The 25,440-nt window shown below is 40.6% G+C and overlaps 1 protein-coding gene across 9 annotated transcripts; it reads right to left on the reverse strand.

Moving 5' to 3' along the window:
* Zbtb34 (zinc finger and BTB domain containing 34) lies at positions 1-25,358 on the reverse strand. 9 transcript variants are annotated; one of them, XM_047525457.1, is made up of 4 exons: positions 25,307-25,358; positions 22,384-22,504; positions 7,112-7,206; positions 1-6,465 (listed from the first exon to the last, which is right to left on the reverse strand). In XM_047525457.1, exons 2-4 carry the CDS (start codon positions 22,393-22,395, stop codon positions 4,941-4,943), a joined length of 1,632 nt encoding a protein of 543 aa, XP_047381413.1. In that variant the 5' UTR covers positions 22,396-22,504; positions 25,307-25,358; the 3' UTR covers positions 1-4,940. The 9 variants fall into 9 exon arrangements, with proteins under 9 accessions (XP_047381413.1, XP_047381414.1, XP_047381417.1 ...); XM_047525458.1 differs by lacking the exon at positions 25,307-25,358 and adding an exon at positions 24,833-24,849; XM_047525461.1 differs by lacking the exon at positions 25,307-25,358 and adding an exon at positions 6,566-6,633 and having other exon boundaries at positions 22,384-22,402.
* Between the last annotated feature and the right edge of the window lie 82 nt (positions 25,359-25,440).

Here is a 25,440-nt window from a genome sequence, read left to right on the forward strand (position 1 = left end):
TAGCAGCATTTTTATTTACAAACAGCAATTTCCATTGACTTTATACCATAAAAAAGCCATTTACAAGCAAGAAACAAGAATTCAGAACAAAATTAAGCAGCACTGAAATATTCATGTCACAAATCTAAAACAAAATGAATACGAGAGTAAAATATCATTTGAATAAATAGTCTTAAATCCATGCTATAAAATAATCCTTAATGGCAAGTTACTAGTTGATACAGCATCCGCTTAGCTAGCTTCATTTACTTCATATGGTGATGAAGTGTGGAGTTGTGAGGTTACCAGTTTATATTGCAAGATAATGACACTGTGTTAAGTCATTCAAATTGCTCAACCATTTATAACGGAAAGCAATGTTAGCCCTACTAATAAAAGTGGTGAGAGAGATGGTTTTCACATTAGGAAAATGGTCATTCTCAAACAAACCAGGTAAGTTTACCTCTTACTCTAGTCAGGGCAGCAACCAGAGGCTTAGGCCACAAGTCCAAAGGTTGAATTCACAGCATACTTGTCACTGAGGGGCAGCAAGAGGTCTGTTTACTGAATCAGCTACTCGGAGTGCCAAGCAAGGCTGACTCCGGGACTTGATCAAGAATTACAATAGCCCTGTCTGTACCAGACCCAGGGAGGGAACCAGAGAAAACAGGTTCTCTTCTGGACTGAGAAGTCAAGGCAGAAACAGTGGAAACACTCTGGCACTTACTGAAAAAGATGCATGTGACATGTGATAACCGTTACAAATTTGGAACAATGTGAATGACTTTTCTGAACTTTCAGTTCAGTTGCACTGAGTAATATGAAATCTATGATTTATGAACTAGATAGTTTCATATAAAGAATTTACATAATTCCCCAATACTTTCATATATAAAATTTAATAAATAACCCTGACCAGTCTAGAAGCACCATTCAAGGGGCATGTGCCCTTGGAAAATAGTTTAGGTGTTGCATATTTGAGTCCCTTTCAGTGGAGGCTTCACAGGAAACCATTATAGAATTTAACAATAACAACAACGATGACAACAACAACAACAAAAATATCACAGTAACAAATAGAAAAAGTTGTTAAAATAAAACACATTGATCTCTTTAAAGTAAAGCTCATTCACATAGGTGATTCCCCCCAGCCCTTGTTTTGTGTTCCTGCAAATTCTTCCTAGAGTCTAGGCTGTAAAACAAAAATAAAAACAAAACCACACACAGAAACATGCAGGCTATGGTCTGGGCTAAGGGAAAAACAGTTGGTTATAACTGCTTTCATTAGAAGAGACATATGCTCTGAAAGATTTAAAAAATTATCAATTTAGTTCTACAGTATATTCTGCTTAACAGTGAACTGACAGTATCCTTTCTGCTGTTAAAAAAAAGAAAAAAGAAAAACAAAAAAAACTTAAAGCAAAACAAAAAAATCAGACAACTGCCAAAGCAGTGCCAACTGGGCAGGAGGCTTTCCACTAACCAAAAAATTAACTTGTCTTCATATACTGTATTTACAAATATAGTTTCTAAATGTATTTACAGCTTTAGTAGAAATTAGAGGGTAGAGAACTGATTAGAATGAAAATAACTGCTTAAAACCACAAACATTAGTACAAGTATAAAATTCTTTGTCTTCACAGTTTGTAGTAACAGGTTAAACATTGATAGAAAGGACGCTGTCACTGTCTTCACATTGTCTAATGCTGAGAAGGTAGCTCAGGAAGAGACTCAATTATGAACAAGCCTTATGGATTCAGGATATACTTTACTGTAAAAGATTTTTTCACATATCACTTTATCTTAATTGATTTCTGCATTTGTTATAAATGAAAACACCTAACCTAAAACTGTACAGAAATAGGGACTTTGCTTTCCAAAAAGAGTTGCTCTAAGGAGTTACACAGCGTACTTCGTCTGCGGAGACATGAACTTCAGGGAGGGAATGTTTCTGTTCTGTGGTCGTGTTAATCCTCCTGGCACATCCTCATGCGGCAAGGCACAATTAACCGCTGCTGCCCCGTCTGAGTGGAGTGACCCTCTCACCAGTCATGCACACTGGGAGGCATGACAGTGCTAGTGCTCAGAGAGACTACGCAGCTGTGTGCTGGCCTACGCGCTGCCTCCCTCGAAGCCCTGCGGAACTTTACAGTACTGTGTTATGGCTTGAGAATTCATTCTTAACACTGCTAGCAGTGGAAAGGGTAAAGTGTTAGCAACAAGAATGGGAGCAAGTGGAACTTGCAAAATATGGAATCATGATTGCTAGAGAGAAACTCAATCAATTTTCTGCCCCTTAACAGTCCCATTACAATGTTTGAACCTGAACTGTACAATCAAAGCAATGTATATTTTTGTCAAAGACAATTTTGGATAAGTCACTCTTTGGTAAACTCAAACCAGTTAAACAAATTTACAAATACAAGAACTCCATGTAAATAAGGTTAAGACGGACACGATGACAAGAACCAGGACACTGAAGGTGCTTGCCCCAAGTGCTCTCCCTCCCAACTTGTCTCACATGCTGCAGAAAGCTCTGGAGACCTTACAGAAGGCCCCAAGCCTGAGTGAAAAGGAGGTTCCTTCCCTGAGCTTGACCTCTCATGTCCTTGGATTTGGGTCTTTCTTGTCACAAACTTAATTTGTATCACAACACAAATTTTTTGCATTCAATTCTTTAAAAAAAAAAATCAAAATCAAACTTGTTCATGTAAGGAAAAAAAAATCACAAACATTTACCTGAAACCCCAGAACATATTTAAGTGGGTAAACACTTGGGGTCCAGCCTCCCCGTGAGGCACGCGGCTTTATCAGGAGTTGAACAAGTGCTTCAAGGAGAGAACAAACCCCCACTTAGGCAGTTTGACGAGGAAAAAGGCATACTATATACCCGATTTAGCAAGAGCCGCTCCTCAGGAGCAGCAGGATTAGAGTGTAATCTACTCGGAGTTAACACTGATGTGTAGCGCAGCAGTTCACACGTGAACAGGTCCTGTGTGCTAAAGAGGTGCAACTGCACAGCCACCACCCAGGGGCTATTACACACAAAGGGTTTGAATGACTTTTTTTCTCAAAAACAAAACAAAAAAACCCCAAAACCAAAATAATCCCCCAAACCTACCATTCTTGGTATTTTAAGAGCCAAAAAAGCATGGAATACCAGCAAACATCCATTTCTGCATTCCTTAACACCCAGCCTCAGAGGTTGCCTTTCGCTTCTACTTCTCTCTTAGGATGCAGCGTTGTTCCCCTGTGAAAATGTGCTGAGTGTCTCAGAATCCACAGGCAGAGGCTGCAGCAAGACTCACCACCAAGCTGCTTTCAGAACTGCTCTCTGCTGGAGGCTATAGTACCAAAGTGATCTCGTAAAGCCTGTTTGTGTATGTGAACACAATAGTGAACTAAAGACTTTTCCTAAAGTACTAATAAAACATTATTCAAATAGGAATTACTCAAACAGGACTCAGGTATACAGCAATGTGTTTGCCAGCACATGCTTTTGAGGTCTCTTTTCAAGCTATGAACCAAAGAGAAGAAAATAATGAATTCACAACTACCATTAAATTTCACATTTTCTCAACTATACTGACCTAAAAGATACTTAACAAAAATAGCACCACGTGACCAAAAATATGGTGACACACACACAAATTTGGTGACATACTGAGTATCTTAGAGGGCTTTTAACTGTTGGTTTCTTTAAGCAGGAAACACTGAGAGAGTGGGGGAGCCACTGAGGCTCTCATTAGCACACACAATACTAAGATAGATATATTGCTTGCAATTCCCATAGAGTATAGCTTTACAAAAAGTACAAATTCCAAGTTCTGCAGTTTCCCTGGGAACTGCATGTAGAAAAAGTTGCTGTGCACCTGAACTGGCTGTTTGAAAAGAGAAAGAAAAAGGAAGAAGAAAACAAAAACAAAAACACCACAACACTGCTTGGAGAATTTTGTAGACAGAACTACAAATCCCTTTCCTTTAGTGCGAGGACTAACTCATGGTAGAGAGTGATTCGATTTAGTTACCTGGTATGTATGTTTCTACAGTACGGAATGAAGGTAGATTTGTAGGCCGGTAAAAACCTTGAAAACCACTGCTCCTTTGGGGTTGGCTAATATAACACTACACTATGTAAAAAGGTCAGCACCACAGGTCGTCCAGCTTTCCTGCCAGACAACGAACAAAAATTCCAAACGGTTCCCAACTAGAGTTGAAGAAATTTTATGGCATTTGGTTTATGTATTTGTTATGAAGCAGAGCTGTGAACACTGTGATTTGCTTTGCTTGCTTTTGGACACCATGATTAATATATATGAAAACCTATTAACATTCTTCTGTGAGGAAAACAAAGGGGCAAAAGTAACATATTAGGTAGGGATGAGACAGAGTCAAAAGCTCTGTTCACATTGTATTAAATTATATATTCCTCTTACATTCACCTCAACCAGAATAAAATCAAATTTGAGAATGTATATATACTATATATAATAATCATTTTATTATATATATATATAAATTGTCTAACTACCCCCTAAAGTAAGTTTAAATTAGAAAAGGTTACCCATTTGTATCAGCTGATGGCAGCCTAGTCCCTCCGTGGAAATGCACTGGTGCCAGCGCCCACAATGAGAGAGAGTATGCCTCTTGGCAGAGAATGGAGGGTCAACCAGTTGGCATAGCTAACTCACTGGCGGATTTTGGATTAAGAGTTCAGCCTAAGAGGAATACTGTCAGCCCGTGTTTTCCCTGGATATGTTGCCCTTCATGCTTTGAGCTCCTTGGGGGAGAGAGGGTGGGGAAAGGATAAACACAATGAAGTGTTCCATCCAGAAACTTTAGAAAAACTGCCAAGACACCAAGAGATTTCCAGATGGTTGGGAAAACCAAAGATTACAACAAAGCAAATCACAAATATGCATTGATTAATGTGCTTTGTTTGGGTGCACTTCTTTACCATCTTAATCAGGAGCATCCGACACCGTATGAATTTCCATCCGGGAATCTAGGGCCATCTCTGAGGCTGATGCATCATTTTCTAGTTTCTGTTCCACATACACATCTGTTCTCTCGGGGGACTCCATGCGACTCCTGACTTCGGCGACGCCTGGGTGGTTTTTCCGCAGGTGCTGGTTGAGGGTACCTTGGAATGGAAAGCACTTCCCACAGATCTCACAGCGGAATGGTTTATCATCAGTGTGGCCCCTGATGTGGTACTCCAGTTGGTCCTTCCGTGTGTACTTCTTCCCACAGAACTTGCACACAAAGGGGGTGATTCCCATATGGAGACGCATGTGCCTATCGAGGCTTCCTTTCTGGTTGAAGGACTTCCCACAGTAAATGCAGATCAACCTCTCATTGTATGGGTACCAGTGACCTCTTGCACTCCTCTCCCGGGGACTACTCTCATACCCAGGGTTGTTCATCACAGCTTCACTGTCAGATCCCTGTACCATGCCCTGCAGGTCACTATGCAGGTGGACAGACAGGGCCCGCTTCTGGCGGGCACGCCCTCCTCGGAAACAGCTCAGCATGGACCTGGATGGGCTAGAATTACTCAAACTTCCAAAAGCTTCTGACACACTGGTTGGCTGTGAGGCTGCCTGGGAATAGGAATACGCATGCTGGAGCACAGAGCCATAGGAGCCCACATTCACTGCCACAACCTGTTCCCCATCAACCATTTCAGTGTGGTACCCGTCATCACCCAGGGAGGAGCTGTCGGAACAGCTGGGTCGGTCGGACTTTTCCATCTTCACTTTCACCTCAGTGATCTGGCTTTCTCTCACCAACAGGTCCCCTTGCTCATGGTCCCCTTCAATCTGAATCTCATACTCGGACACACTCCCACTGCTCCCCCGGTCTGAGTGCCCCTCCTCCTGTAAGCGGCTGCGCAAAGCTTTGCTGGGAGTCGTCTCCATCCGGAGATCACTGCTCACGGTGGGCTGCCGTACCTGAGGGCAGTATGGAGGGGAGATCTCAACAGGGTTGGTGAAGAAGCTGCCGTCTTTCACTCCATTACGGCTCTCGGGATTCTCCTCAGCACCGACAGTGACAGAGTCGACATCTCCAACACTTATTTTTGAATGGATGCTCTCTAGGATCTGTGTGCACTTGTCAATGACACACTGCATCTGAAGAAAGCTGGCTGCAGTCAGAAAACTGACAACATCCTTCAGCTGCAAGGACATTCTTCCAGTGTAACAAAAGGAAAGCAACTGTTCAAAAACATTGGGGTTTTTAATCACCGATATTGACAAGCCACTCATGGTACTTAATGCTGAATGGTCCCGGAAATAAGGGGAACTGGCAGCAAGGACTGCTTTGTGGGCTCGGAATGGCTGACCCTGAATATGGACAATGATGTCACATAGTTTCCCTTGCAGGCGGAGTTCGTTTAGCTGGCTCAGAACAGTGCTGCTGTACTCGGGCACGTCAAACTGAATAAAACTGCTGCTGTCCATTTCTACTGACATGAAGCGCAATCTGTGGAAAGAGAGATTTCATAATTCACCAATGACTGCTCCCCAAGCACAAGTGAAATAAACACAAGCCGACAACATCTACAACACTGCAGCTATCGTACCTCCTAAGGCCTGCCTCAACATTCTTCCTCTTGCTTTTTTATAGTCTTTCAGGTTTCAGTTAATTTACCTAAAGCCAAATAACCACAGGATCAATTAGCTTGGTGTCATTATTGCCCAACATTCACCTTGATCAAAATTAAAACACTGTACACATAATAGGGCTGTTTCTGCTCCAATTGAGAAACTATACTTTCAGTATATATTCAGGAAAATTATTTCCCTGTTTCACTTACTTTTGATGATTTGAAGGACTCTGTAAAAAAAAATATTAAAATTCACCTAAAAGGTGATCTGACTTATCTGTGTATTAATATCTAACTGGTATTTTTCAAGTTAAGAGCACAATGGACATCATGAGTGAAACAGATCCTTTTTCAGTATTGTCTTGATTTGCACTTTTCCCCCTTCAGTTCTTCATACCTTTATGTGACAGAGCAAAGCCCAGTTCCTTCCAGTGAAGTTATTTTTAGGCAGTACGAGTAAGAAGAGTGATTGATGCATCAAAAGTGCCTCACCCTCCCCTAGTGCTCACAGCACTGGCGCACCTTGGATAGTTCTGCTCCCTCCTGCCTGGAATCTGCGGCATCAGCTTGCTCAAAACTGGAGTAGAGGAGTAGAGTGCCCAGGCTACATTTTCTGACTAAAACACAAGATGAGATCTAACAATTAAATTTTAGTTTTTAAAATCCAACCAACAGAAATTTAAACCCCTCCTAAATAGGTAATGAATCAGAGAAAAATCAAAATGGAATACAAGTACTTATGAGAAAACAAAATCAGCAGTAAAGAAGGGTTTAGGAGTGAAATTTACATACATATTCAACTTACTTGAGAAGGTATATTCAACTTACTTGAGAAGGTATCTCCAAAAAATAGATGGACAGGTATGTAATAAAGCAAGCATGGTAAAATGCTAACAATGGTAGGGTCTGTATAGCAGGTATCCACGTGTTTGCTATAGAATTCTCTCAACTTTTCTGAATATTTGAAAATTTTTATAATAAAATGCCAGAGGCTTAGAAAATATCATCAACATCAAGAACAGCAAGAGAAGTCAGCGTCTTCAAATTTGTATCATTAAAGAATGAGTACTAAAAATAAGTGAAACTACTCAACTCAGGTCAGAAAATAACAAATTAGGTCCAAAGAAAGCAAGAAAATAGAATAACAATATATAATCACAGAAAAAAATTAACAATTTTAAGACAAGACAATGTGCAACCAAATATAAGACTCTTGCAGGAAAGAATCAGTAACTGTGACTACATTACTTTAGAATTTTTTTTTTTTTTAAATCATGTCAAAATCTGAGTTAAAACATTTTAGTCAAACAGGAATACTGTGCCTTTATTTATCCTAGACTTATGACTGAAATCAATTTGAAATGTGTATGGATGGACATATTTTTAGGATAACATAAATTGGCAGAACTAAATAAAAAAGAAACAGAAGTGCCAAGGCACAAATGATCTTCAGGCCGTTCACACTGTTCCAGACACATGTAGAAACATTTAAAGCATTTCAGTTCATCTGGCACAAATCTGATACCAGAAGATGACAAATAGCACAAAGAAGAACACTATCTACTTTGTCTAAGTAGAGGAGATTTTAAAGTTCTAATGGAAATACTAGGAAATACAACACATTAAAAATATATATAATGACCAAGAATAGCTGCTTCCTAAATGTAGGAATAGCTACATATTAGGAAATATACAAATATAGTCTGTAATATCAGAAGGTCAAAGGGAAAAAAATTCATATGACTATATCAATACTAATCCAAAAATGCATTTGAGGAAGTTGAACACCTCAGAGTAAGGAAGGAATATTCAATAAGCTAGTTGGTGAACAATACTTCCTTGATAAACAGTATCTACTGCAAGCCAATGACAACATCATCCTTAAAAAGGAAGGGGCTGGGTTGTGGCTTACTACTACTTACTCACTACTACTGGTACAGTGCCTGTCCTGCACATGTGAGGCACTGGGTTTGATCCTCAGCACTATATAAAAATAAATAAATAAAATAAAGATATTATATCCATCTATAACTAAAAAAAAAAAAAAAAAAGTTTATTGTTTAAAAAAAAAAAAGTTTATTGTTTAAAAAAAAAAAAAGAAACGTTATGTCTGCATATTCCAAATGTATTTGATAGAACACAAGCCCATGAGCTAGCCAGCCCCAGATCCTTCCTTAACTACTAGGGATCAAAAACACATTAGCATAATAACCCATCTGAAAAGTCCTGCAGAGGGGCATTCTGTTTAACTCAGCAGTTTGCAAACTCATTTAATTGTGGAACTCTTCTCTCAAGGTATACACATTAATATTCCAAAGAATTAATGCTCCCTGGAGCATATTCTGGTAAACACTTTAGTAAGGCATTCCCATCAGGACCTGGAAGATAGACAACATTTTTCTACCATCACTACTCCTTAGATTGTTTTGGAACTTCTAGTCAAAGCAATAAGACAAGGGGAAATTAAGGCATATAACCATTAAAAAAAAGAAAGACAAGTTACTGTTACACACAGATAAGACTATTTACATAGAAAACACAAATCACTTGCAATATATATTAGAATTGGGATCTAAGAAGTGGAGGGTTTCAAAAATAACAGCACATAAAAAAGACACAAGATAAGGACAAGTTACAAAGAGCAACATAGCAACAGAAACTATACAATACCTGGGTATGATGAGGATGAACAAATAGTGAATAAGGATCAAATAGAATAGGTAGTAAAATGACCAGAAGTCAGGATAATGGGTCCCATTCGACCATACCAGGAGGCTAACCAGTACACAAGCTAATGAGCATCAAGGCCTATTTCAAATATAAAAGACCTTGAGACTCACCTGTGGGAACACTTCCAGCCAAGTCCTTTGTGGGATGAGGTGGAAAAAGGACAATGGGGGTGAACCCAGATTGAAATTATAGAAAGGAAGGTGGGGGTGAACCCGGATGATAGTCTTGATACTTTTTCAATGCCTGATTTACACAGATCTTGCTCCACACTCTGCCCAAAACCATATATAATCTCCTAAGCTGGCACAACAAAATGGGTTTTATTCCTGCTGTCAGGCCCCCTCTCCCATGGTGGGAGTTCTATCTCTTCTGTCTTAAATAAATCCTGCTCCAATTACTCTTCCCTTTTTCAAAATTTGTGAGACAAGAACCCAGAGGAAATTTGAGAAATAGGGTCTCATCTCAAAACTCCGGTTTCAATATGGCCAACAGAAAGAAAAACACAATATTACCTTAATACAAGGACAAAAATGCATAAATGGGCAGGGCATAGTGGCGCATGCCTGTAATCCCATCAGCTCAGGAGGCTGAGGCAGGAGGATAGAGAGTTCAAAGCTAGCCTCAGCAACTAAGCAAGGAGCTAAGCAACTCAGTGAGACCCTGTCTCTAAATAAAAAACAAAAAAAGGGGTGGGGGATGTGGCTCAGTGGTTAAGTGCCCCCGAGTTCAATTCCCAGTACCAAAAAAAAAAAAAAAAGGCATGAATGAAGAGATGCTTCTGATACAAAGATTCAATACTATGGAAACAGACACCTTTCTTTAAAATTAACTTGTAAATATAATGCAGCACAATGGAAGATTTTCTTAGAAATTTGACAAAATGATTTCAAAATTCATTTATCCCCCCAGTGCTAGGAATTGAACCCAGGACCTCACATATGCTATAATAATGATGTCAAATGAAATATAAAACACGTGTGTAATTTAGTATTTTCTAGTTACTTTTTTTCCTTTTTCTTTGCAGCACTAGGGATGAAACGCAGGGTCCTATGCATGCTAGACAAGTGCTTTATCATTGCACTGCAACCTAAACCATCTAGTACTTTTTTCTTTTTTTTGGTACTGGGGTTGAACGCAAGGATGCTTTACCACTGAGCTACTCCCCCCAACCCTTTTTATTTTTTATTTTATTTTGAGACAGGGTCTCACTAAGTTACTGAGGGACTTACTACACGGCCCAGGCTGGCCTCAAACTTCCAATCCTCCTGACTCAGCCACCCAAGTTGCTGTGATTACAGATATGCACCACAGTGCCTGGTGTCAGTAGTTACATTTTTTAAAGTAAAAAACTGAAATAAATTTTCAAGATACATTTAACCTAGGTATCTAAAACATTGTGGCACCACATAATCAACAGTTTAGAAAGCTATGAGACATTTTAAATTCTTTTTTTCATATTAAGTCTTTGAAATCTGATATATATATATATGTATATATGTATATATTTTATATACAACATGTATGGACTAGTTGCATTTCAGGGGTTGGTTTCGTTGTTACTGTTTTGTTTTTTGTTTTGGAAGTTCTGGGGATTGAACCCAGGGCCTTACACATGGTAGGCAATCGCTTTAACACTGTATTACATCCCCAGCCCTACTTACTGCATTTCGAGTGCACATGTGGTCAGTGGCTACCAAATTGAACAGCATAGATCTAGGATAAATGCTGAAGAATTTTTAAAAAAAGAGAAAAACAGTCAATGTAAAATTAAGACTCTAATTCATTTGCTAAATAAATAGATATTAAGTACCTTCTGTGCTTCCTGGTGGCACTAACCACCAGAAGCATTATAATCTCCGCATAAACTGTGATAAGAACTACGAGATCTCATACTAGGGGAGTGGTCAGAGAAGGACACTTGCACAAATACTATTTTAAATGAGACCAAAAGGATGAGTAAAGGTCAGACAGCTCTGTGAGGGTGTGGGGGTGCTGCAGGGAAACAGGAATCACATGCATGAAGAGGTAAAGAGCCTGAGCTGGGAAGGAAGGACTGCTGGGAGCATCATGGCAGAGCAGGACAAGGCTGAGGAGAAGGCGGAGCCCATATGATGCCGTCAAGGCAGGCAGGTAGAAATCAGAATCAGATGAGCCCATGCACCACTTCAAATCAGTGAAGAAAGGAATAACAACCAAAATAGATGTTGCTTAGGGAATATGAACAAACAATAACAAAGTCAGATCTCTTCTTCACAGCACACCCTGAAATAACCTCTAGAAAAGGCAGTTCTAAGCAGTGGAAGACAGAGATGTAGGTTTAACTAGAGAAGTAAGTTTTATATATCTAAAAAAATACCTTTTGACCAAAAGAAAAAAAATTATGAAAAATACTTTCCAACATGCATGAATACAAGATTCACAAATCAATGAAAGTCATATATAACAATTGAAAAATCAGCAAAGAGTATGAACAGGTGCTTTAAAAAAGAAATAAAAATAGCCTTGCCTTTTAAACATACAGAAAAAATGTTTAACCACTTCATCAATAAACAAAAAATTAAGATGGGACCACACTTCTCAAATTGGCACAACTTACAAAAAAGCACAACCTAGATGGCATCTGACAAGAGGTCAAATATTACTTAACCTGACAGCACTTTCATGACACCAAGTGTGTAAACAGCAACTTGTGGAATGAAAGGGCAAAAGGAAGGTGGGTTCAGGGGAAAACCAGGGGAAAAGGACAGCAAAACAGCGTTTCTGAAGTAGAATGAAAAACTGGAAACATGTTCGCAATGAGGCCTCCTCTCCTGTGGGCAGCTTTTCCTCTTCTCAGAAGTGGGGGATGATACTTAAAGACAATCACTCAGGAGAAAACGAAACACCCTGATTAACACCTAAGAGGGATTCCATTTTTCCGCAAAATGACAAAGGAAACACTTGCTCTCCTCTCCCTTCCACCAAAATGCTTCTTTCCACAGTGACCATGAGATTCAAAGTTCCTCTCTAGAGCTGCCAACAAGCAACACTTGAGTAAGCAGCTTCTAAAAGACTGGCATAGAATGAATTTACAGTAAATCTCGATTCTAGGCCCATTACCGGGCTAGAGAGAGCAAATGGCATAATTCATCACAAGTTCCATGCCCCATGACTGGACTTATCATGGTAGTCCTGAGATAGAAGAGGTTAGAACCTTTTATAAAAGGGACTTCAAGTTCAAATATGATCCTCCATCCTCAGAACTGCCCATTCCCCAAGAGGTTACTCAATGGGTTCTGGCAGGTCTTGATTTCTTCCCTGCACAGGATGCCAGAAGGCCTTACAACTTGTTAAATCAGCTTTTAATTATCTTTTAAAAATATGCATATAGAACTTCAGATTATAGTAGAAAAAAGTATGAAAACAGTCAAACTCTCCTCAGTCTCAACCCCTTTTCCCAAAGACAATTACTGGTAGTTTGGGGGGTGTTCTTTCAGAGAAATTTAAACATGCATTGGCATAAACTGTTTTGTATCCTGCTCTTAAGAAACACATTTAATATACCTTAAAATCTTTCCTTAGCAACATATATCCAGTGGCCTCATTTTTTTCCAACTTCACAGCATTCTGTGGAGGGTTGTGTCACAGTATTTTTAACCAGTTCCATCTTATACCAAAGAAGGAAGCAACTTTATAGCCAATACAAAGCCAGAACAGCAACATAATATCACATACATTGTGACTTTCTTTTCTAACTCCTCACAGAGGAATCTTGAGGTTTTCATTTCAACCAATAATGTTAAATTATCCTCTAAGAGGTGGCAGCAACTACCCTTTCACCAAAAACACAGGGAAGGGTCTGCTCCCCTACAAGTACCAGCAATTGGTATTAAACCGTTTCACTTCTGCTTAATTGACAGGAGAAAATGGTACCTCATTGTTTTGATGTGCATATGTTTATTTATAAGTAAGAATGATATCTTTTCTCATGTTTAATGGCAATCTGCCTAACTCTATCTTTGAATTACCTATTCTTATACTTTGCCCATACTTGCCTTTTTTACTGAATTGTCAGAGCTCTTTGCAAATTAAGGAAATTAGCCTTTTGTCAGATGTGCTACAAATATGAGATTTAATTGAAATCACTAAATGGCACACTAATGCACGATTTAAATTATTTCTTCCTCCATTTATAGGAAATATTCATTCAATACCAATCTCCTACATATACAAAACCACAGGGAATTCAAAGATGAATGAGTCCCAGTCTTCCAGTTTGATCCAGGCTTAATGTAGATTCCTCCCAACTCAAAGAGATATGGGAATGAAATTCATTTTTGATAATGCAGAGTAGTGATTTATATTAGTTTTTCATTTAGATTCAGTTTGCAGCTACTTCAGAAAACAATTATGAATTTGATTATTCCACTCACTTTGAAAACATCGGAATCAGTATTCTTTAATTTAGCATATCAATCATAGGTCTTTCCTTCATATTAGGCAGAACACCATGCCCATATTAGACAGGTACATAGTTGTATTTTAATTTTTAAAAAAGCACATAAAAAGTGAATATTTTTTCTCTAATACCATTAATACTTATTTTAACAATATTTATTTCATTTTTGTTTGTAAAAATTATACTCTGAATAAGAACCAGAAATACTTCTTTCAAAAACCACCATATGTGAGGACTCAGTTGAAGGTGTCTGCTGGCTCCTCAGCTTCAGAGGCCTCTTCTGTTCATACAACCAATGAGGAGATTATCTTCCTACTCTTTCAATTTCTTACTTTAGAATTCGTTATTTTCTTTTTTTCCTTTTTCTTTCCTTTCTTTCTTTCTTTTTTTGGTAGTGCTCGGAATCAAATCCAGGACTCTATCATTGAATCATACTTCAAGGCAGAATTCTTTCTTTCTTACAAAGAAAGAGAACAAAGTCACACTATGGAAACAGCTTCCACCTCTCACACAGCCTCTGCTGTGGCCATATGAGGCTCTCTCTGGTCTCATGGGTGGGCTTTAGGAAGGACCCACCTGATGTGGGCAGTCCAATATTCTACTTCCATACTGAACCCCTACACTGGCCTCTGCAACTGTAAAAAAGGGGATGACTGCCACCTCCAACCACATACCTTAAACCTCCTCCTTTTCCTGGGAAAGTCCTTCCCCAGCAGCAGCATCCATAACCACCAAGTACTGAATGCTTGATGCATATAGGCATGATTGAAAGGCTTGCCATGCTCACTGAATTCTCTTTACCTTCCCCCATGAAGCAGGCACTATTAGACCATTTTAGAGATGAGGAAACAGACTCCAAGGCTGACTTTCCCAGGACTGTTCTTACTGCTACCCAGGAGGAAGAACAGCAAATGAGGGCATTTTAGTAAGATCCACCAAAATTATAAATACATATCCCTATGGTAAAGCAATTTCAGCACCTTCTTTTTAGATCAAACCCATCTGCAGGACTGTGAGCAGAAAACCCCAAATCTTCCCGCTAAAAGTGCACTATGCCATCCATATTCACAGCTTTGATCCCTTCTTCTCCCTCACAGACCATTAACCCTAGCTCATTTTATCTGCTTTAAGCAAAAAACCATCTTTACATGTTAAAGTCTCAGTTAATTAGAAACCACAGAACTAGGCTCAAGTGACTGGTCCTTTGGTGTTTAAAGGTGGAAGTCCCAAAGAGCAGATTTTTCCCAGAAGACACAGGGTTCATTCAGCCCAAGTTCAACAGAATTCAAAGTGGCACTGAGTCTGTGTTCAAAAAACAAGAGCAAACTGAAGGGCTATACAAGACTGAGCAAGTAGTAAGAAAGCCAAGTCTGATGGCACCAGAGGACAGCAGGCAGGAAAGCTAAATCACCAAGGTGAGCCCAGGGGAAGGTGAGCAGCTTTGGAAGTACAGAGACACACGCTGGGTGGAATTAAGGCAGAATGGGCTCTGGTAGGAGACAGGCCACTCACACAGTGAGGCACTGTGGGCACAGACACAGGGAGAGTGGGACTGGTCTGTCAATAACCACCTGAGCCAGGTTAGACACTCCTCCCACAGACCTGAAAAAGGTGAAGGAAAAGAAAACAAAAGGGCTGATGCAAGACCATATGGCAAGAGGCTTAGCAAGTAAAGCTGCTTGAGATCTTTGCAAGATCGCACTCAAAAAAAGACTAAAAAGACTTCACCATGCCCATGCATGAGGACAAGATGCTGTTCTGAAATACAACAAAAAAGGAAACGACACCTCTAACACAGGCTCCAGAGCTCCCTAGAAGAAAGTACCTTTCGCCTAAAGGGGTTCTGGAACAAAAAGGCACTTTGTAAAGACAGGGAAACCAGTCAACCGTAATTTAACAGAAACTGCTTTAGAGTGACACCAGTGACAAAAGCCCCTGCTCTTCCTTCACCCAGCTCCTCCCACTGAGCTTGAGCAAAACAGGCAAATGGCAACAACCGCCCTTATATACAATAACACTGTAGGGTAACATAAACTAAAAAGCCCAATTAACAGAAACGCAGTTCCCTGAGTTTTCAGAGCTGTTGCATTAGTTTAACAGCATCCTAAATAGCACCAGGGAAAGTATGAACGGTCCTATTATTTTTTTCCACTTAATACCATTATATTATTCATTATATTCTTATACCAGTATTTTGAAAAGATTTGCATATCACCAAAAAAAAAAAAAAAAGGAAACTTGGGTTAATTTATTTTTATCAACATAAAAGTCCAGAAGCCACAAAGTCAAAGACAAATGTACTTGACAAGAGAAAAGCATGACAAAAACATACCCCTCTTTCCAAAAAGTCACAAGATGAATGCTATAATAGAGGAAAAATGCATGCATATTTGACAGAGGGCTACTGCCCCAGTTTTCAAATTTATAAATCAAATTGGGCTGACACACAAAAAAAACTACTGAAGAATAGGCAAAGGATACACACAGTTCAAAAAAACAAAAACCAGCGAAAAGAAAAAAACACCATGAAAAGATGTTTTAACTTTACTCATGATTAAAGACATTTGAATTCCAAAAAGAAAAATAAAAGAGACTTTTTTTTTTTTTTTAAGTTCTGGGGATTGGTGCTGGAGTTGTGGCTCAGTGACAGAGTGCTCGCCTAGCACGTGTGAGGCACTGGGTTCGATCCTCAGCACCATGTAAAAATAAATACATAAAATAAAGGTATTGTGTCCATCTACAACTAAAAAATCATTAAAAAAAAAAAAAAAAAAAAAAGTTCTGGGGATTGAACCCAGAGCCTCTAGTCAAGCACTCTATCACTGACCTATACACTAGTCCATGAGATACAACTTTTAACCCATCAGACTTGTGGACATTTTTAAAAAGCTGGCAAATGTAAATCTGAGAGAGAACTGGGAAATATCTACCAACATGTAAAGGGCATCACCTGTTGGTCCACAAAAGCAACTAAGAATTAAGCCTTTAAATATACTGTACCCACAAACTAGGGGAGTAGTGCATACCTATAATCCCAGCAACTCGGGAGGCAGAGGCAGAGTATTGCTTGCGCCCAGGAGCTTGAGGCCGACCTGGGCAACTTAGGAAGATCCTGTCTCAAAATAAAATACAAAAAGGACTGGGGATGAAGCTCAGTGAAAGTACTTCTGTGTGCCACCCAGTAGCACCAACAGATAGATATTTATTTATATATAAAACCCACAAATATTTATTTATATATAAACCCAAAAGGTACATTAGGATTAGGGTATATGTAACAAGGATGTCCAACTAAGGATTTTTCTGTGCTATAGCTAAAAAAAAAAAGGAACATCACCAAAAGGAGACTGGTTTAAAAAACAAAAAACAAAAAACAAAAAAAAACAACCCCAAGATGGATAGGGTCATATATTCCTGTAATCCCAGTTACTTGGGAGGATGAGGCAGAAGGAACATGAGCCCAGGAGTTTGACAACAGCCTGGCCAATACAAAACTGTCTCAAAAACAAAACTACAATGAAATATTATGCAGCTACTGAAAAGAACAGATAGTCAGGCACGGTGGCACATACCTTTAATCCTAGGGATTCCAAAGCCTGAGGCAGGAGGATTGCAAGTTTGAGACCAGCCTCAGCAATTTAGTGAGGCCCTAAGCAACTTAGTAAGACCCTGTCTTAAAATAAAAAATAAAAAGGGGCAAGGCATGTAGTTCAGTGGTTAAAGGCTCCTGGGGACGAACCCTAGTACCAAAAAAAAAAAAAAAAAAAAAAAAAGAAAAAAAAAAAAAGAAAAAATTAAACTCTCAGATCTGTATGCTTTGAAATGGAAACAGCTCTAAAATTTAGCTAAAAACAGCAAGATAGAGCATAATATGCATGCATATATGTGATTTCATGCACATTTCTCAAAAGAATAACTACAGTTGACTTTTTTTTTTTTTTTTTGGCAGTGCTGGGTATCAGAATTATGGTCTCCCTCATGCTAGGTAAGTGTTCTGCCACTGAGCTACGCTGTCAGTCCCAGAGCCCCATGGCTGACTCTTGAACAACGTAGGAGTTAGGATTATTTGATCTCCCCACAGTCAAAAGTCTATGTATTACCTGGGATGTTGGCACACGCCTATAATCCCAGCAACTCAGGAAGCTGAGGCAGGAGGATCCCAAGTTCAAGGCCAGTCTCAGCAACTTAGTGAGGTCCTAAGCAATTTACTGAGACTTTGTCTCTAAATAAAATACAAAAAGTCTGGGGATGTGGCTCAGTGGTTAAACACTCCTGGGTTCAATTCCTAGTACCCCCAAAAAAGTGTGTATATATGTGTGTGTATGTATTTTTACACACATATACATATGTGTATATATATAACTTCTGACTTCCCCAAAGCTTTACGACTAATAGCCTGCTATTGATAGGAAGCCTTACGAATAACAAACAGTAGATAAACGCATTTTGTATGCTATATGTATTATATGCAGTGAAAAGCACAAAAGAACCTCAAGAGATCTTTTTACTGCTACATGCAATCTACTGGAGAAAAGTGGAAAGGATAGTGTTACATGGTTATTTAGGTGGATACTCCCAACACTTGAGCTCACTGCAATAGCAACAGGAGATAGCTATGAAATTATTATGGCAGTACAGTACATACTATTAATTTTATGCAGTTATGACTTAATACTGCATCTTTATGTTTATTTATATTTCTCTCAACTGCAAATGGTACCATGTCATCTGTGTTTTTTAAATATTTTTAGCTATACATGGACAATATCTTTATTTATTTTTTATGTGTTGCTGAGACTCGAACCCACTGAGTCACACCACAGTACTGTGTCTGATTTAAGTTTTGATATACATTAATGTTTTATGATAGATTTGTGGGTATTTTATGGTAGAGAATGATAAAATTTTTTTAAGACTAGTATCTACATATTTATGTATTCATGACATATCTTTTTCTTAATTTTTTCCTTATTTCTAGGCGATATATTTTGTGAAGTTTTTCAAATTGTTACAAATATCTAAAGAAATTTTAAAAACTTTCCATGAATGAGTGAACCCATGCAGTTCAAAAAGGTGTTATTCAAGGGTCAAATGTATGTGTGGTTGAATTTGTTCTAGACTGAATCACATGATACTATTAACATTGGTCACCCTGAGAAGGATTACAGGACTGAGTAAAGGGAAAATAAATATACTTCATTTTAAAACTTCTAAATTTTTTGATCAAATAGTGGTATTATTCTCACTAAATTTTTTAAAGACATGTAGGTTTTTAACCTAAAAATAGTTTTTTTTTAATTAAATAATCTAAAGGAGAATGATGGGCTACAAATGGATAATTATTAAATAAAGTCAACAATATAGAGGCAGAAATAAAGAAGTATGAGGAACAATGACAGGACTGATTACTTTTGACCAAAAAGATTTTTTAAAAATCAAGAGAACAAAAGGAAACTTCACAGGCAACATATTTTTGAACAGGGCCGTGCACTTCAAAAGGAACAGAATGAACACTCCAGACAGAAGTGGCAGGAACAGAATGCAAACGGATGGGGTCTGGGGTGCAGTGAGCTGCATGAATGGTACAAGAAGGGATGTGACTGAGGACTGCCATAGGGTGGAGTCCCTTGAGCACCTGGTTAGAGAATAATACAGATGGGATTCTCAAGGCAGCCACTGTGAACATGAGTGAAGAGGATTCAACGGGACTTGGGAGACAGGTTCGACATCCACTCTCAGGGGCAAGAAGTTCAGCCAGGACAAGCTTAGGCTAGGCTGCCCACTGGGCATGGGAAACACAGGGCGAGAGAGAAACAGATACTGACTGAGAAGTGACCAAAACCTGTACTGAGGATGGTGGTGAAAGATGAGGTTCCTCAGGGAGAGAAAACAGAAGAGCATTGGGAACAGAAAAAGGTGCCTGCTCCTTATGAGGTACTCTAACACAGTATCTGATGAAAAAATGTACCATTCACAACTGGCACTCTCCTGAAACAGCATTTCCACTGACTAGTATCAAAAGTAAAACTCTTTATCAGCCAAGCATGGTGCACAGGTCTGTAATCCCAGCAACTGCGGAGGCTGAGGCAGGGGGATCGAAAGTACAAAGCCAGACTCATAATGAGGCCCTGAGCAACTTAGCAAAACCCTATCTCCCCCCCAAAAAAATAAATAAATAAATAAAAATAAAGGCTGGGAATGTGGCTCAGTGGGTAAGCACCCCTGGGTTCAATCCCTTGTGGTGGTGGTGGGATTAACCTCTGCTAGTATAAGGCAACTGGACAATAAAAACTAGTAACATTTTGTCTCACCACTAACCCATGCTAGAGAGAACTTACAGACAAGGGACTTTTAAATGTCACCTGGACACACGCTCATGGGCCTACATTCTTGGGTAAAACCTCAGAACCATTTCCCTACAACAACCAGAACTAAAGCAAAAGAGTATAGACTAAGGGACTGTAGTTGGGCTGGTTTTGTGAGTTTAAAGGGCACAGAGCTTTCCTACTCCCAGATGAGCTCTCTGAGGACAGAGGTGGAAGGGTTCTCACCATGTGGTCAGCTGATGTAACCTAAACCAAGCTAGTGACTCAAGATCCATGTACTGCTACCATAGCTGTACTGTTGGCTCTCAACCTTTGCTGAAGACCCCTGAGGCATAGGACAGTCTCTAACAGAAGGCAAAATCTAGCAAGGTGGCTTATTCCCACCTAACCTGAAAACGCTAAAATTTGTTTCACAAGATGCTACACTTCCTTTAAAAATATCCAGTTACACTTCCAAGAAAGGAAAGTAAGGTTACAAATTTGGAAGTCGTTTAAGGCACCAGGAGGTACCCATTATTCTCAGTCAAGATGCTCATGATTCCAAATCCAGATTTGCACCTGCTGGCTTCAGTCAGTCACTTGCTGACACCTGAGACACAGCTCAAACTAAGCTTTCTCTATCAGACACAGAAGATCCCCAATTTTCACTCTCATACAAAAAGTCTTTTAAAAAGACCACAGATTGAAGCAGTGGAGACGAAAGGCATGGTAACAGCAGTAACAACTATATAAAAATAACTTTTCTAGATATTTCTGCCCGGGTCTAGATCAAAACTAAAATTGAGCTGTCATGAGCTACAATCTAATCCTTTGGAAAGCAGCAACAGCCGAATAGCACCAGGGCTGCACGAAACATTCTGGTGCTACTGAAACTCAACACAAGAAAAAATAAAAAATAAAGAAAATGGCATTCTGTGATGGATATTCATGAAGCACTCATCCTAATTTAAAGGAAAACAAGTTTAGAGTTCTTACTGCATTAATTCATGTGAGCCTGAAAGAACATTTTTATCCAAACTGTTACATTTCCTACCAAGGCGTTAACATTCTCCAGGTCTGCTCAGATACACTAATTCGAGAGGGTGCGATTTGTCTTAGTCAATGCAAAACATCAGAAGCTGCTTCTGAGCTTTCCAAGCAGGAGAGGAATGACCTCTTTAACTTTACTTGCAATGGTAAGCACCGAGTTATTCAGCTCCTACTGTGTACAGTGCTCTAAGTAAGCTCTTTACTTGATCACCGAATCTTTCTGACAACAATAAGATAATTGTTATAAGTATTCCCCTTCTACAGATGAAGAAACAAACTGAGAGATGAAGAAACTCCCTGGTTCATTCAGCTAATGACTGGCTCAGCCAGGATTTGAACCTAGATTTGTCTTTCTCAAGAATCGGAACTCCTGAGACTGGGATTGTGGCTCAGTGGTAGAGCATTCACTTAGCACATGTGAGGCACTGGGTTCAATCCTCAGCATCACATAAAAAATAAATAAAGGTACTGTGTCCACATACAACTAAAAAATAAAATATTTTTTTAAAAAAGTCAGAACTCCTACCTCCTATTAGACTTTAAGATGGGTGTGTTGATGAAAGCCTGTAATCTCAGCAGCACAGGAGGCTGAGACAGTAGGATCTCAAGCTTGAGGATAGCCTGGGCAACTTCAGAAGACAGTCTCAAAAAATAAATAAAAGGGTTATAAAAAATAAAAAGGGCTGGAGATAGCTCAGTGGTAAAGCGCCCCTGGGTTCAATCCGAAAAAAGCAGAATTTAAACTGGTGCTGAATTCTTAATGATCAATTTCAAGTGGAAAGAGAATTCTCATTTAAGGATGCACTACATGGAGAAAGTCAGCCCAAGTCTGACTCGGTAATAATTACAAGGTCACGATATATTACACTTCAAAAAGTTTGCCATTATTTCTCTATGAAATGTTCATTTTTTTTACTGTCAGTGAAGCAGGCAAAAAGATACTCCAAATTCTTCTTTTTTTGTTATGGGGTCTAAAGATGTTGCCCAGGCTGGCCTTAAACTCCTGGGTTCAAGCAATCCTCCTACCTTAGCCTCCCAAGTAGCTGGGACTGCGGGTATGTGCCACCATGCCCTGCTAGATGTTTCAAATTCCAATCACAAATTGAAAGGCTTTGTTTCAGGTAAAATAATAAACTTTCTTAGGGCAAAGAACTCAACATACAATACTAAGAGTAGCATCTTATCTGCTCACTGCTGGCATTTCAGGGGCACTGGACCTGGAAAACACATTATGTTCTGCCTCTTATGACAAAAGGATTAGAAAAGCTCACCTGGAATTGCATTCTTCCATGAGGTTTTCCATGCCATCAACATCAACCAGAAAATAACCATTAGAAACTTAACTGCGTTCAGTTGATGACCTTCACTAAGCTAAATTCAGCAGTTTGTCAGCTACAAAACATTAAATGGACACGATTAAGAAGTTTGAAAAACATTAAGCAGAATTTAAAGTAAAGCAACATGAAAATTAATGAGAATAAAATATAATGGTGGTAGTCTAGATTTCTAATACTGACATTTTTGACAAGTGCTTCAGCTGCAGGCAGATACAGAATCATGCTGAAATCCCCAACTCAGGGGATACACAGAGTCTGGTAGCCTATCATTTCTCCACCTTGATAAAGTTACACCCCATAACAATGTGTTAAGCAGTTACCAGGGAATACAAATTTTACTACCTCATTTGTATATCATTTTCATTTAAAAACTCATAGTAATCCTATGAAAGGGACTTTATTGTCCTACATACTACAAATAAAAAATGAAGACTGAGACATCTGATGAATTGCTCAAAGTAAGCAGCCTTAGTGGGATTCAAACCAAGGTCTGATTGCAAAGCTGATGATCTTTCCCCACATCCTCCAACTGAAGAATTATATGACTTTTTTCTTTTCCCGTGATCAGAAATAAACATTTTAATGTTTCAAAGATTCATTTTGAGTTTTCTGTATTCCAAGAATGAAAGCTGAAAACCTCCACCCTGAATGGCATTAGATACTAGTTAAACATGCTAGAGAACACATAACTAATAAACAGCTTCTCCTTTAAAAAAAAAAAAAAGTTAAAAAAAGTTGTTTACCAACAAAGGTTAGAAAGTATCTCAACACCTATTTAAAAAAAAATCCAGCTCCATTATCAGGTACTAGAAAGGCTCTGAGAGAAGTGTTAAAACACAGTGCCCTTAAAAAAGTTCCCACTCCAGTTGGGACAAGAACAAGTTTAATAATCAAGGAACAAGTGCTGGATCTGACTGCCACAAAGGCATGGGGGTAGGGCAGTCAGGGAACACGCTCTGAAGGAAGTATGTCTTCAGCAGGGGCTTGAAGGAAGTGAAATGGAGAATGTGCACAGAGGAGGGGAACAACAGGGGCAAAGCCCAGGAGGCAGTCATGACTTGGCTTCTGCTGGGGCCAGACTTGGAGAAGAGGCAGGGAATAAGGTTCAGGAGGGTGGGGAGGAACTAAACCAAGAAGAGCCCTAGACAGACAGGGCATGCAATGGCTGGACACCAATCAGCTGTGAATAGTGGTATGACTACCAGTGCCTCCTAGCTGATCCCCTGGTCTCCAGCCTCTCCCTTCCAGCTCTAGCTCACCAAACACCCCTTGTCTCCTGTAGCTCACCAATGCCTTTAAAATAGTTTCAACTTTGGCCTACTGTTTAAGTTCTTTCTGGTACCAGCCCCAACCAATCTTTCCTCCTACTCCTCTCCTACATGAGTACTTCTCTGCCAGGAGACTGGTCTAGTCACTAACTCCACAGGATCACTGGGCCTGACTCCTCTTTTCCTATCTGAAGCCTACTCATCCTTTAACACCCAGCTCAAATCCTGCCCTCTCACTAAGCCCTCCCTGACCACTGTGCCTTCAGTGACCTCCATCTCCCCTTCTTAATTCTACAGCACAGAGTCTTGTCTAATCAAAATTACCTTTTCACAGGTAATGTCTTGGCACCTAGTGTAAAGCTGTTTGGAGACTAAGTGTGCCTTCAGTTACTTTTCCCCACCACATGGAACAGCATCTTGACATTTAATAAGCAAAAAGCACTCAACTATTTTTTGACTTCCTATAGTAAGTTTGGCGTTAGCATAAAGGAAGGATGGGGGAGGGGAAACCTCTGGAGTCAGCGACCAGCTAAGAAACTGTTGCAATAATCCAGATGTGAAGCAAAAAGGGCCTGGACTAGGGAACAAAGAGAAAATGGGCAAATATAAACAAAATGTTTGCATGCAAAAGCTCCGTGGACTGCGTTTAACTAAAACTAGGGACAACAGGAAGGAATGAAGGATGAAATAAGGTGAGGTTTATAAAACGCTGATTGTAGTTATTTTAAACCTGTCGGAAACAAAGTGCATTAAGTGGCTAAAAGTCCACATTTGCAAAAAAGTCTTCAGTGAAGCTGCCCAGTGTTTTCAACCAGGGACAGCCCTTCCAATTCCAGGCTTGCACAGCATGGCAGCGCTGGAAGGGTCTTTTGAGAGCTAATCTAAACCCTCAGTTCTCACGTGGGGAAACTGAGGCCCAGCATGGAAAAAGCTTGCCGAAATCCCCAAGATATGAGACTCCCTAACTAGTGCCGCAATAAAGCATGGCCACTTGGCCTAGAAGGGCACTGTTTACATCCCCCGGGCCAGTCCGCCCTCGGAATGGCAAGACCGACTGAGCGCGAGTGACCATGGAGACCTCAGGGGCCAAGCACAACCCGCCGCCGCCTGTTTACCTGGAGAAAGGCGGTGGCGTGAGGCAGCCGCTTCTTGGCAGCCACTCGCGGGGCCGACCCCCGGCCGGCCCGGTTCTCCAGGGGCCTCAAACACCCAGACCCCCGCCCCCGGGACAACAGGGAGCAACCCCAGGAGCGACGGGCCCGGAAGCGGGGATCCCGAGACGCCCGGGGCGGAGGCTGAGCACCCAGGGCATCCGCCTCAGCGCGACCCTCCGCCCGGCCAGCGGCGCCCGGGCTCCGGGGCCGAGCACCGCTGCCCCTCGGGGCGCGCGCCTGGCCCGAGCAGGTGCCCGGGCCTCTGGACCCCACCCGGCCTCGGCTCCCGCCGGCCAGCGGGACTGACCAGGCGCGGAGACGCCCGCCCCGCCGCGCCCAGGGGGAGCCGGACAGCCGCCCGGGGACTGCCCCCCGTCCTGCCGGCCCCGCCCGCGCCTCGCCCGCCGCCCGCCGCCCCCGGCGGGCGCACCTCACCTGCCCAGAGCGCCGCGCTCACATCGCCCGCCCGCGGCGCCCCCTCCGCCGCCGCCGGCGCCAGGCCCGTCCCCGCAGCTCCGGCTGCCGCCCCTGCCCGCGCCCCCCGCCCCCGGAAGCGCTTCCCGGCCCCG

Source organism: Sciurus carolinensis, chromosome 14 (genome assembly GCF_902686445.1).
Source record: "Sciurus carolinensis chromosome 14, mSciCar1.2, whole genome shotgun sequence".
NCBI lineage: Eukaryota > Metazoa > Chordata > Mammalia > Rodentia > Sciuridae > Sciurus > Sciurus carolinensis.